The 14,645-nt window shown below is 44.2% G+C and overlaps 1 protein-coding gene across 4 annotated transcripts in view; it reads right to left on the bottom strand.

Annotated features, from left to right (window-relative positions):
- Positions 1-5,153: 5,153 nt before the first annotated feature.
- SERTAD4 (SERTA domain containing 4) overlaps positions 5,154-14,645 on the bottom strand; it is a 14,304-nt gene continuing 4,812 nt past the window's right edge. For 2 of the 4 annotated variants that reach the window (XM_089909309.1, XM_089909325.1), the window contains 3 exons: positions 13,992-14,183; positions 12,647-12,762; positions 5,158-10,780 (listed from right to left, as the gene is read on the bottom strand). In XM_089909309.1, the coding sequence (XP_089765435.1) occupies positions 10,022-10,780; positions 12,647-12,762; positions 13,992-14,166 (1,050 nt within the window). In that variant the 5' untranslated portion in view covers positions 14,167-14,183 and the 3' untranslated portion in view covers positions 5,158-10,021. Of the gene's footprint in view, positions 10,781-12,646; positions 12,763-13,991; positions 14,184-14,645 lie in introns of all 4 variants that reach the window. The other 2 variants (XM_022593466.2, XM_022593467.2) reach the window with 2 other exon arrangements.

The following is a 14,645-nucleotide window of genomic DNA, read 5'->3' as shown; positions in this document are numbered from 1 at the left end:
CTTCCCGTAGGGAGGGGGCTGGGGGCCGGAGTCTGCGGGGGGCTGTACCGAGAGCCGGGCAGAGCGGGGAAGGGGCGATCAGGTCGAAGGTGGCGCAGAAATCGGGGCTTGAGGAGAGGCCCTGGGCATTTTCTAGGGACGTCGTCCGGCCTGTGTCTGCCTTCTCGGGCCATGGGTCCTTGCAGGGACCTGGTCAGCTTGAGGTCTGCTGCGCATTAAACAGCGGTGTTTGTTTTTGTTGTTGTTTAATGTCACAGTGGAAAGAACGTGGGCTTCGAGTCCCACAGCCCTGGGCTCCAATTCGGTCGGCCGAATTACTGCTTTGTGACCTTTTGTGACACTTAACGGAGCCTTAGTTTCCCTACAGTTTTCTTCTCACGGGCAGCTCTAAGGATTATATGCAAACACTGAGATGAAGTTCCCCAGTCGGAAGCTTGAGACCCAAGCGCTAGTGCGGGAGGAACGTGCACTTGACCTCAGCCAGTGAAGGCGAAGGCAAAGATTCGAGGCCCTAAACGCAGGGCTCGGAGGTCCTTGCTTCCTCGGTCGCTGGCTGGCGGGCGGGTCAGCCAGTCCTCACCTGTTCTCACCCCAGGGGCGGGTCGGAATCCGCGAGGGCGGATTAGGAGACATCGCGCTGGAGACCCCCGCAGGGGCCTGTTATTCGCGAGTTGGGGGCCGGGGGCTTTGTAAAAGCTCCCCAGGGGGTTCCACGGGGCCGCCAGAGTTAAGAACCGGTGATTCCCTTCCTCTCCAGGGAAGGAATAAACAAAGAGGCCTAGGTTGGGAGGGAGCGAAGGGAGCTAGTGGGTCCCCTCCAGTCTGCAGGTGGCCTCTTCACATGCCCACAGTCACATGCACGCCCATGCACACACTCACGCACAGTCAGAGGGACCCACAGCATCCCGACACAGGCGCGCGCGCGCGCGCGCACACACACACACACGCCCACTCACGTTGTCACGGGCACTCACACCCACACGCACTGATTTCTCCCTGCGAGCCCGGCGGCCGGGACGCTGACCGACCTCGCGCTGGCGCGGTCGTCTGCAATGGGGTCCCGCCCTGCAGCTCCGAGGGTCTCCGGCCCCGCGGCCCGGGCTGCGCTGCTGATGACAGCGCGGCTTCTCCGAGCCCGGGGCTCTCCGCAGAGCCCCAGCCGGGCCGCGCGGCGCTCGCTCCGGCTCTTTGTTATGCTAATTCCCCTTCCCAGCTGGTGCCAGCTGCCTGCACAATGAGCGCCCCGAGCCCTCGCCAGTCCTCGCCAGCCAGGGAGTGGGGGCGGGGTGTGGGGTTGCTCTGCGACCTGCGCTCTGGATCCCAGCTTGGCCCAGCCTGGCGGGATGGTGAGCTGCTCCCCTCGAACGCAGCTTCCCCCCGTCCTCCCCTCCCCCACGCTAGCAGGGCCTCGCCCCTCGGGGCCTGCAGGGCATCCACTGATTCATTCCAGTCACCCCGGCTGCCTGTCTTCCAGGTGCCAGGGCTTGATGAAAAGTAAAAGGCTCCTCGGCGGCTCGAGAGCAGTGCGGATGAAAGAGAAGCAGCCGCCTCCCAGACCACACAGCTAATCCTCCCATAAACCTCGAGCAAATAAGGGGAGAGGAAGGACAGGCCAGCTACAGATGTGGAGTGCAGCCTCCGGGGGTCCCCAAATTAAAACTCGTGCAGGGGAAGCACTTGGACCACCACCAAATGACACTAATTGGGTTACGGGACCATAATCTTGGCTCATATGAAAAAAAAAAGTTACAGTCACAGCTTCAAGGACTGTCTTCACAAAAAGAAGGGGGAAAGTCCGCTATTTCGTTACTCATAAACATGAGAGAGAAGAGGGTTCTCGGATCTCCTGCCTGCGTAGGACAGGCAGGCTGGCTGCTTGAAGGGGAGGACAATCTTGTGTCAGGAGGAGCGGCGCTGCGCCCGGCTGGCTCCGAATGTGTGGAGCTAATGGGCTAATGGATGGGGGGAGCCCTCTCCGGGGAGGGGGAGGGTAACTGTACTGAGACACCGCGGGGGAGCGTGGCCTATCCGGAGGAATGTATTTCAGCCAATTGGTTAGCAGCCATATGCAGAATACAATCATCTGGACGAAAACTCAGAGATTTATTCTTTAAGAAACATCCAGAAGCAGCATCTCGGTTTCACTGGGGGGAAAATAATAAAGGCATACTGGGGAAGTAAAGGAAGGAGTGACACGTGTAGAAAATTCAAGTGAAAATCTTCAGAAAGATTTCCAGTTGTTTGAATCACAAATGTCAGGGCCAGAAGAGACCAAGGCCCTTTGAGTGGAGCCTCATCATTTAACAGATGGGAAATTAAGACTCAGAGAAATTAAGGGCTTGTTGATGGTTAGACAGCTAGTGAGTGGTACAGCCAGGCAAGAACCTGCCTCCTAACTCCTAATCTAGAGCTCTCAACATACTTGGTTATATTTCTATGGTTAAGAAACAGAAGTCATTTGATCAGAAACCAGTGCAATAGACTATAGGTAAAAAGTTAGAAATTTTTAGAATGAGTTAAACCGTGTCTGCTCTATAATGAGCATAAGGATTGGAAATCAATCAATTCTTGCAAACTCCACCCCAGGGTTCTTCCTAACATTTATCTATTCATTCATCCATTGCAACACCCAGATAGACAGATGGCCCCAGGATTTCTTTATGGGTCCTTTCTGTGCAGACTAATACCTTTTCCAGAGATATCCCCACACACACACACCCGCCAATGCCTCATGTCCCTTGCACATTAAGTCATCTTGGCTAAAACCAGCTAGGTTAAGGCTAGACTGGTTAAGAATTCCAACTGAGCATGCTTACTGGTTGGAATACTACCCACTGGAAAATAAAAAATCTACTCCAAGGGACTTCCCTGGTGCGCAGTGGTTAACAATCCGCCTGGACTTCCCTGGTGGCACAGTGGTTAAGAATCCGCCTGCCAATTCAGGGACCACGGGTTCGGAGCCCTGGTCTGGGAAGATCCCACATGCCGCGGAGCAACTAAGGCCCTGTGCCACAACTACAGAGCCTGCGCTCTAGAGCCCACGAACCACAACTACTGAGCCTGCATGCCACACCTACGGAAGCCCACGCGCCTAGAGCTGGTGCTCCACAACAAAGAGAAGCCACCACAATGAGAAGACAGCACACCGCAACGAGGAGTAGCCCCCGCTCTCCGCAGCTAGAGAAATCATGCGCGCAGCAAGGAAGACCCAATACAGCCAAATAAATAAATTTATTTAAAAAAAAAATCTCCTCCAGCTGCTGAGTTTCCAAGTAAGGGGAGAACAAGAGTCTGGAGATGGCCAGCCTGGATCTCCCTGGGCAGGTTGAGGTGTCCCCCCCACCCCATGCCCATCTCAGCTGTTCTGCTAGCTCAAATGGCAACTACTGGTGTCACTTATGAGATCCTAGAGCTCAGCTGGGTAGGAGGAGAACCTGTCCCAGAGAAGTTCTGGAACCATCACGGTGCAACACTGCATTTTCTCTCACTCTGGCACCAATCTCTCACTCTCAAACTATATGGTTCAGTTTTGTCTTCATTTCAGTCCTAGCAATCAGCAAGCATCACTACAGGTGATGTACCTCAGCTTATGGAACAATATATACTCTTGGAACATCGAGAGAGACAGAAATGTAATTTTAAAAATGAAATCCTACTTTGAAGACATCAATTGGGCTCTGAGTTTAAAGGCAACATAGAAAGAAATGAGGTCTTGAAGTAGGGGCAACCACTCCCTAGTTGAGCTGTTTCTAAACTTAGATCTTGTAAGTGGAAACTGTATCGAAGTTATTTTATAACTACTTTGAGGCCATGTCCTCGAAGTTATAATTATACAGAAAATTCTGTTTTGGCCTCCATTATCAGATATAGGAACATAAGGAATAATGCTTGGTCTGTATTTATTTACTCCATATTGTATTTTTTTCTGAGGAAAAACTAGGTCTAAGAGAATCATTCAATATAGTAATTGGATAAACTTGAACTTTGGCAAATCCTAGGGGTGAATCAGAGGTCAGTGGTTTTTAATCTTTTCATTTGTAAAGGACACCTCTTACGCCTTTCAGGTAGCCAATGTTCTGAAAGATACTATCCTCAAAATAAATTTATTTATTGGGAGAAATGCCTTCATTTTCCCAGAGTTTCTTCTCAGTTTGTGCTGTGTTAACCCAGAGCTGATTTAATTCCAGCCAAGGGTAAAGAAATCTGACAATTTCCTGCACAACTGCTTTCAGGAAATTTTATGATTTCCAATAAGCTTTTGAAATATTAAACATATCTCAGGAAAACCAATGACTACTTTCATAGTTGTCTAAGGGTCCTGGGTCCCCAGGTTTGACACCATCCCCCTATTTAATTTCAAACTTGCTGTACAAAACCCAGGAGGCTGAATAATTTCCCCAAAGAGGATCTGGTACTGTCAGCTCCAGCTTTCAGGGGGTCCAGGGACATTAGCGGAGAAGTCATGGAGGCTCACTGCTATTTCACACCCATAATGTGTGCCCAGGCAAGATCAAGCCACTTCCCCAATATTAAAGTCTTTAATCATGACAAACTGACAAGGTGGGTATGGCATGCCACCCCATTTTACAGACAAGGAAACTGAGGTGCTAGGAAGTGAAGTGGCTTGCTGGCCAAGGCCAAGTTTGCACATCTACACTGGCAGAGCTGGAATTTGCATCCAGGCAGTTTGACTCCAAGTCCCACACTCTTAACCCTCTGCTGTATTCCAGTTTCACGAGAAACCCGCAACCATTGTGCCTGAACTGAATAGGAGATATGAGCTAATGCCAATACTTAGTCACAAAGACAGTTTGGTTGGTTTATTGAAAAGCACAGCATCTAAGGACTTGAAGAACAACGAGAACCCCTCCCAGCTCCCAGAAAGGACAGACAAGCCATTTCTCTCTTCCTAAAAAAAATCAAGGAAATCCTTTAGTACCTGAAATGGTTTTTCTTGTCTTCATAAAGAGGTTTGACCAAAAAATTGCCTTCTTTCCTTTTTAATCTTTAGACTTCTCCGTAAAGAAAGTGAACACACTCCTCAGTGCACGTGGAGTGCTGGATTTCCCAGACTTCTTCCCCTCCACTCCATCAGAGATCAACTCCCCAAACTTTTGCTGAAATCCCTTGCCTTGAAGGCTGTCATTCTCCATCTTTTCCTTATTATGCACACAGGGGGTGTGTGAGTTTGAGGATGGTATAGATGCCTGAGCACTGTGCCAGATGTGTTTCAGAGAGATCTGCTCACTTCTTAATTGACAGAATACAAGGGATATGTCACATCTGAGCTTAGCTCACTGCAGTTGCCTCAGAAGACATCTGCAGAAAAGCACCGTGTCTAGAAGTATCCGGGTTGGGTTCATGTGTGAGCTGACCAATCAGGTGGGGTGGTGGAGGATCACACACCTGATGCCTGGACTCAGCTGCTCCCATGGAATGACGTGATTGGAGGCAACTCCTGCTGAAACCCATCCCCCCCTCCCCAAAGTTCTGCTATTTACCCACTGTCTTGGGATCTCAGCACGAAGCAAGATCGCAACTTACGTCTCTGCAGTTCTTTTCTGTGTGTGTTCTCCCCCCAAGATATGGCATTTTATAAGATTTTATAATGTTAAATGAAAGGAACAGTTCCATTGACTGGGGTTGAGAAATACGGGAAATTTCATGAGAAACGACTAATTCATCTCCAAACATTCCATCAGTTTCATTGTGGTCAAAAGCAGGTGTTTCCAGGCTGTGAATAAGTAGTTTGCATTTTAAAAATTAACAAATTGGACCAACACCAAGGGAAAAAAATACAGCAATAGACAGCCCACCAGAGAATTGTTTACCAGAGAAGATGAAGCTCATGGTGATGGTTTGCAAACACCACCAGACTAGCTTGTGTAAATTCCCTTCGTTTAGTCATCGTTCTTCAGCCTGTCACGGATACTGAAGGGAAATGCAGAAACAGGAAATTACAGACTATTTTAAACAGCATGTTTTATTAAACTCACTTGCTGATGCACTTTATGGCAGGATGTGAGATTCAAGTGTTCATAACTTACATCTTTGCAAGTGCTTTTCCTAAGTGAATTCTCCCAGCTAAAATATGGCAAGTACACAGGGCTGGAAATAATCTCTAAACTAGTAACTGAGTTACTCCAGGTCATGTAGCCACATCACATAAAATGGAGAAGTTTTAGCCAAGTGAAGAGAATCTACCTTGCTTATTCACTATACTATAACTAAGAAAGCACTGGAGGCATCGTGCAGTTAACTTAAAAGATCCTTAATGCATTTATTTTAAACCACAGAATCAAAGCACGACAATCTTAAAATGAAATCCTAGAAAACATACATTGTCTCTTTTATTATTTAAATATTGATTTCATTCTTCTCTTCACAGGACATTTCTGTATCTAGTTTAAACCACCATTATTGATGCCATGTTGAATCCTTATTTTTGAATAAGGCCTAGTAAAACTGGCAGGAATGTGATTTCACTACAAAAACAATGACTACAAATTTCAGGGACCGTCATAAAAGTGGATTTGAACAACTAATTATTTTCAAAAACGTTTTCTGCTCATACGTTGTTTGAGGGATATGAAAGCTTAGCTGCATTGCAAACAAATCCTCATATCCCTGTCTGATATTTATTGTGAGGCTGGCGCCTCTTAACGCCCATGTCTTCTGCAAGTTGTTCTTGGCTCTCTTCTTGATACACAGAAAAGAAGTACTCAAGGGAAGCTGTAGCGCAAATTCACGTTTGGAGGGGTGGGTAGCCATGCTTCGATGGAGTTATAATCTATGAGCTCTAAAGGCAAATACCTTACATTCACTGGCTTCAGCATCTATTTAACAAAGTAGCAGGCAAAATGTTCAACATTTCCATTGTCTTAAAAGATCAGGCCGAAGATGCTTTACCCTAATTATTGATTGTTGTCAGATAGTCACTGCCACTAGGTTTAAGTTTTTCGTTAAAGTTTTCCTCCCAGGTCCCTGTCCCTAGGACACCTTCAAGGTGAACTCTAGAATAATAGGATTTTAAGAGTGGAAGCATATAATGATACCTTTGCCCTTTTAAAGGGCCTTTGCCAGGCTATCCTCTACAAATCACACACTTTAAGAGAGCAAGGACCAGAAACAGAGGTTAATGATTTGGTTACAGACATGCACCTAGATGCCTAGGGGAGTAGCAATTAAAGGCACATTTGGGGAGCTGGGCCATTTTCTTAAGTGAAGGTTTCCCCTCATTCAACTTTTAAAAGTCTGGATTTGGCCATATGAGCTTTTCCTTAAAGCAAAGAAAGCAGAGCGATAAGAAAAGGTGTTACTTCCAGCCGGAGAGACAGCAGTGTGCTGTGGAGGGCGGTCTTAGCTTTTCCCATCTCTGAGGATATAACTATAGAACCCAATCCATAGACTTAACTATGAAGGGGAGCCTTGACCACTCTGGAAGATCTAACTTAACATCTCTTGAGTAGAAATCACAAGGTAGGCACAGAGGAGGCCCTAATGCTTTCACACCAACACCAGAAACATTTTTGTTACTTGGATGGGTGTTTAGGGATTATTTTTTAGTAAAGAAAAAGTATGCTGGAAATGTCCTAGAAACAAAAACTTGATTACTAAATATTACACATTTTAATGCTGCTGGATTCAAAGGCACCCGTCATCCTGCAAAGAAGCGCTAGTGGGTTCTGTGGAAAATTAAAAAGCAAAAATATAAGTCCTTTCTTTCATATTTAAATCTCCATGATGTATTACGCTCACAGTAAGAATGCTACTTTTGGCAAATTAACTAGCTTCCAACTAGCTTGCCCCTTTTATCAAATGAAATATTAGCCTCTAAGAGTCACAACAATACAAAATTGCATGGAATACTACTGGCAATAACCTCTGTAGCTATTTTAACCGTTTACATATGGGCCATCTTTTGACAATTTGACATTTCATAAAGGAATCAGCTAGGATTCAGTATTTATGGCTTCACGTTATGCTATTTTTTTCAGAAACTTTATAAAAATGAAAACCTTCAGATCCTTTACGATAAAACCTTATCGATCACAAACCACATCATTTACTGTGCTCTTAATCAACAGAAATCTAAACCTAGAAACTAGGAGCATTCTGAAACACCTGTTAGATGGGCCTCTCAAAGTACACTTTAACTTTGAAAACGCCTTTGGGGCCACTGCCCATGACAGTTTCTAGATATTTTGAGTTTTTTAAAGGAGAAAGAGCAATGGAAAAGAGAAACATAGCCAACAGTCATTAAAATAAGAAAATCTGAATGAATTTTGATCATTTTAATAAATATATATCAAGAAAACTTCACTTTATTACAACAACACAATCATATACAAGCATCTATCATCTAAGTTTTCAACATCAAATGTTCATCAAATATTGAAAATAAAGGACAAAACATCACTAGACTATTCAGGCATAACACAAGAACAGGTTTTAAAAATTGGTCCTTGTGGACATTGTCCAAATGATGATCCTACTCATACACTGTATGAATGAGACCTATATTTAATATTAATAGCAATAATAAAAAAGCTTTATCTTGGAGAAACTGGGAGGACCTACTTATTTCCTCCGTTTGGCATTTGGTTCCTGTGAAGTAGTGTGTTAAGGAGGCCCAAGTCAGCCAGTAACCTTGGAAATGGGAATACAGTTTAGCAGGCGGAGTTGGCTGGTGTGGAAGGAAGGATGGTCAGAGGGGTACTCTGAACATCCTTGCCAATGCACAAAGGAAAGAAATGATTGAGAAAAATGTTGACCAAATACATAGGAGCTTTTGCCGACTGAGTCCCATTTCTCCAAAATAACTTTCCCCAAACTAAAATCTTTACATTCTTTAAGATAAAACCTTATTGGTCACCACATCATTTATCAACATTGTGCTTCATAATCAACAGCAAAAGTCATATATAAAAAACCACATGCTTTTATAATCTAAACGAGTGAAATGATGCAAAACAGATTAAAGTATGATGCATGCCACTGGTTCATGAACTTCATTGGACAAGAAAACGAAACAAAACAACCCAAAACCCAGAAAACCCAAACCCCAGCAACAGACCGTTGCCATAGAAAAGCTCGAGCAGCCAGTGCTGGTTTCTAACAGCTCTGTCTATTGTTTCCTCCATCCCTTTCTAAAAATGCCAAATCCGAAAGCAATTGGGCATCAAAAACAAAGGAAGAATAGAGATGTTGAATCAAAAGTTGAACGCAATAGTTCGACATTAACGGTTTCCAAACAATATTGATCCACCCTGTGTGTTTATTTTTTCCTGTTTGTTAAATCCCTGCTGTACTCTGATTTATCCTTAATTTTCACATTGGCAAAAATTAAGATAAAGTAAGGCACCACAGATCGCCCTGTATGATATATCTCTAAAAGCCTCATCACCCATCACAGGCAAGCAGGGATTAGCCTCTACTCGTATTGTTGATTGCTGCCCCTAGACAGGTGTGCTTCGTTACGTCCTATTCCTGTTTTCATCTGTCACACAAGACTGTTGAATCCAAACACTTAACAGCACCAGGAAGCCATTTCACCTAGCTCCCTGTCTTCAGTCTTTTAGTCAGAAAAAAAATACTGTATCACAGAGAAGCAGCAGACATCCTTTGCTGGTTATATTGATTTGCTTACCAAATAACTACCTAATTAGGTGGCAAACAGGTGGAAGGTTCTTCGCTAGTGACAGGCTCCTGGAGGTCACGGAAATATCACAAGGGCACATTGTCCCCCATTCGAATCTACTGATCTTTTCTGTAAGAAAACTAAGATATACTTTTAAGCGTCAACTGTGTTCTCGGTAACGTCACCACACTTATAAGTAGCTCGCCGATGCCTACTATACAGGTGTTTTATGCAATCTGCTCTCCAGGCATGAAAATGACATGGCATGTTCATGGCATAATTGTATCAGTTGTACAAAACTCTAAAATCCATTCAAAATACAATTTATGAGAGCTAACTGATCATGCTGTGCGTGCGTCAAAGGTTCGGGGAGAAGACGGCTCATATCTTACTTCCTTTGCTGCAGCACAGTTTGTTACTTGGTGAAGGCTCCTTTTTCCTTAAGGACTTTTTCCACGACTCACTTACATTGCTCTTTTCATTATATCCAGTCTCAAAATAATCATAAAATTGGCCTTTGCACTCAAAAGCAAGGTCATTTCCCACAGGTTCATGGCTTAGGGGGCCACCATCCCTGTTGGTATCATCATTTGCTTTCTCGTTTAATCTGGCCTTTTCCTGGACACCAAGTGACCTCACGTTAGTAACAAAGATTTCATTGGCAGGTATCTGGCCATCCCCCTTGTAAATAGGTGCACTGCCTACATCAAAATCCACCTGGTGGGAACAGCTCGGTAAAGGCAGAGGGGGAGAGGAAGAGGAAGATGAGGAGGAGGAAGAGGCAGTGGTGGAGGCATTTCCGACATTAGCATTGACAGAAAGGGGTAAATTTAGGTAGTGACCACCACATTCTTGGTACAAGCAGCAGGCATGAAACTTTTCACACTCCTCTTTGGCCATCCGAGGTCGTTTCCGGTAAGGACAGTCTTGAGCCATAAACCACTCCTGGGCAGAGGTGCCATTGAAAGAGCAGGCAGGAAAGCACCAGTTATTCTGCATGATAATTTCTCCATGGATCCTTTTCATCAAATTGTTTATAAGGACAGATCTTCGGAGGTACACTTCAGGATCATCGATAAACTTTAGCTTTTCTAAGGACATATAAAGGATGTGGGCTCGTTCCTCAAAGACTGAGATGGTCTAAAAATCAAAAAAGGAAGAGAAAGCTTAGGAAATGGTCTATATTAAAATATCATCACAGCACATTTCTCTCTTGGCAGTTTCTGAGTCTGGGAGTCTGGGATCTTGTTTCCCCAGGTTCATTTAGAGATGCTGTCCCAGGGGCTGCTAATGTCTCCCCTTCCCAGCAGACTCACTGGTGATGTCGAGCACTGGGGAATCCAGCCACAATGCAGAACTCGGCAGGGACAGGTCAGGATGTCTGCTCTTTAATGGCTCGGTGAGGGGGATGCCGAAATGCACAAAACTAATCTATGCTGTTAGAAGTCAGGAGAGGGGGTTCTTTGGAGGGCAGAGAGGTAGTGACTGAAAGGGGACACAGGAAAGGTTCTGGGTTGCTGGTTATGTTGTTTCTTTATCTGGATGTTAGTTATAAGACTATTTCACACTTTGTGAAATTCATCAAGCTGGACTCTTATGACACTTGGGTCTTTATGTGACACATATATATTATATGTCAATAAATGCTTTTTAGAGTATGCCAACATGCAGGTCATCATAAGTATACTTCAGACCCTGGCCCAGCCGTCAAGGGGCATGAGATCTGGCTGTCAGATCTCATGGCTCTCTCTGGCTGTTTTTCTGGGTTTCATTCTTGCAATTATCTTTGCTTGATAGAGGCACAAAAATAATGAATGAGGCTCAAACCCTAAAAGGAACTGTTGGTTGAAGGGCCAAAGTAGGCTTTTTCTGGTGTTGGGCAGGAGGAAAGATGCAGAGAGGGAATCAGACGACTCACTCCTGAGCTGTGTGATACCATCACTGTGTGATCATTGCTACAAACCCAGTGGCAATTTGGAAAACTGCTATAAGCCACAACACAGAAATCAAAAAGGACTTAAAATGCTTGTGTCCCGGGGGCTAGCTCTTCCAGGTCATAAAAAAAAAAAAAAAAGCCAACCTGAGGAGCTGTGAATTAAGCCAGCCCAAGCTGACCTAACGGAGGAACTACAAATGCAGGGGAAAGCCCAGCACCTGCCAGTGCATGCTGATGACTTTTTATGAGCAGAGTCAAAGCAACATCTAAAGGGTGGGAGTGGGGGAGAGGGAGTAACAAGTGAGGAAGATGATTCAAAAATTAAAATCCTTCTCTGAGTTTCAAAAAACTCTGGTCTGGGTTATCCTCTCCTCGATTAAACCAGCAGATTGTTTTTGAAGGAAGGTAGCCATAAGGAAAAGGAACTGGTATTTCAAAAGCTTAGATAGCCAGTTTCGTACTTCTGTGCACTTTCCCAATCCTGTTATTTTCTTCTTATACATGCAGAAAAGTTAGCTTTGGTCTTTTCCTGGGAATGAATTATATATTTTAACAAATGAAACATGTGTAATGAATGCACCATGAAGGACGTTTCTTACTTTCATGCACACATTCAAAGGATGGTGAGTCCCCCGCTGAGAGGTGAGGAAAAGCCCTGGGTGACCACCCCCATGTAGGCACATACGTGTGGCATTGGCCATGGTAGCTGGAGCTCAGATACGGGGAACAGGTCAGGAAAGAACAGGTGCATTTCTGCACACGTGAAAGCACCAGTCACCATGACCCTTAATGCAACTTGAGAAAATGAAATCATTAGTAAAAAAGACATTCTTCAGATTATATAATTTTGTTATTTCTGGGCAGAGGAGCTCTTGCTGGCTCTTTCTTCAAATACTTGTGAAAAATAACACAGGACCCAAAAAAGTGACAACGATTAATATGGCTCTGCTGAGAAGTGGCTCATTTTCATTGCTTGGGTGGAACAATTTAATTTCTCGAAATGGATCAAGCAACTGTTACTAGGTATCTTAAACTCTTAATAAAAATAATGACTATTAAAAAAAACATACTTTATGGCTACAGCTGCTGAGTGGTGGGTGAAAATCCTCTTCTTCCACATACTTCCTCTTAAAGTATGTGATCTTGGATGTTGTTATAGGATTTGAAATTCCCCTGTAATGTGATCCTGTGGTAATAAATCAGATACGACAAATGACATGCGGTTTGCCAGAGGTTCTCCAAACAAAATACTTTCCTTGCCTTGCCTTTTAGAAGATAACTTGGCTACGTATTTGTCTGTACATGTGGTGATTAAAAATAAACATTAGTCTTAATAGTTGCTATCATACGGAATCCTGTGACCCAGGCTAGGCAAGGATTTCTAGACAATTATAGACGAAAATGACATATTTCAGCACTTACTAAATACTCAGAATCTTAACTCTATCACAGGCAAACAGCAACATTCATAAAGGGGAGTAGTGTAATAACCCTGAAATCATATTAGTATTTATTCCAATTATTTAATTAAACCCATGGTAATATAACACCACTGTTCAAATGTATATATCTTTAACTGTAAGCACTAATAACCAAATAACATTTAAATATTACTGGCTCTCAGTAAGTAAGCAAATTATTATCTGCACACTGGAGTCATAATATTCCTTCTTTTAAAATATAAAATTTAAAATTTTTAAATTTAAAATTCAGGGTAACAAAAGTCCTTTTTGCTCTCAAAAATGTAACATATCAACCATGAATAAAAATAGGGTCTAATTTTTAAAGAGCAAGCTTTTAATCCTTTTTAGCAAATCTGACTTCAACAAGTACTCATTTTACATTTTAGGTTTTTGGTTTTTTTCCAATCACTACTACTACACAAAAATCCAAAGGAACTCACCTTAAAGTATAAGAATAAAGAATCAGGGAGAGCATATTTTCTTCTGGGCTTAAAATTTTTTTTTTCCTATAATACCAAAGCCAATTGCACGCTTAATAAAAAGAAGAGCCACATAGCTGCTGGCCCAAAGTGCAGATCCCTTTATGTCTCATGGGATAAAGATTTCATTGTCAAGCCCACCAGGGCTTGTGTAGCTCTGAGAGAACCATACAGTTCCAGAAGGTAGAAAACTGAAACTCAAACTGAAGTTTCAAGATCTGGTTTGGTTCTCTTAAAAATACAGATGCCTGACTTTTCCCCGAAGCAGCAGCACATGGAAACTCAGGTTTGAATGCAATTAACATCACTCCTGGTCCTTTCCCTGGAGCCTTGGGCTCACTTATGAGCGGTACGCAGGCAGCCTGGGACGTCCCTGGAGCACGAGCTCTCTCAGCTCAGAAGGGCACCCCAGACACCACCGTTGCCCATCAGTCTGGCCGCAGAGGGCAGCAGGGGAAGGTCAAGGGCAGTACCTGCCAGTGGGGGACCAGCTCCCCGGTCTCCCTGCAGAGGAGCCTGTGCTGGCCCTGGGGGGCTTGGGCCTCCGTAGCTGTCAGCCTCCCATAGTGTCTGGTACCCGGCAATTTCAGCAGCTCCTTCCGAGACAATGGGCTCGCAGAATCTATTCATGGACAGAACCAGAGTCATCTCTGACAGCCTCAGATCTGAAAAAAAAAGAAAACAGCCCCAATCAAGAGCAAGCCAGGGGATGGCCTTGGCTCCTTCTTCGTTTGCTTTGGGAAACTTTTACGTCTCAGTCCTCCCCTTTGCCCTGAAACATTTTATTATTTTTTCGAAGAAAACCTCAGCAAACTCTCTTGCTGCTATTAGCGCAGCCTCTGTGCTCAGCAATCTGCATTTCATGGGCGGATCTTTAAAAACCCCATTTCTTATTGTTCTCAGATTCCCCTCAGCCCTCTTCCAGACAGCTGCTTTGCCTCCTAAACACATTTTCCTCCTGACCTTCCCGCAGAAAATGTACCGCTAAGAGGCAAGGCCAAAACCCTTGCCGCTGTCTTTCTATTAATAAGGCAAAATCAATTTTCTAGTCAATCCCCTGAGAGTCTCCTTTGATGAAATCCGCTAATCAATCAAAAGAAAAGGAAGGAGGAGACAGAAATCTTCCC

The sequence above is a fragment of the Delphinapterus leucas genome, chromosome 1 (assembly GCF_059928025.1).
Source record: "Delphinapterus leucas isolate spDelLeu-1000000601 "Yukka" chromosome 1, BTC_Dleu_Yukka2, whole genome shotgun sequence".
NCBI lineage: Eukaryota > Metazoa > Chordata > Mammalia > Artiodactyla > Monodontidae > Delphinapterus > Delphinapterus leucas.
The sequence above is the reverse complement of the archived record's forward strand: the minus strand, read 5'-3'. Positions and strand labels throughout refer to the sequence as shown.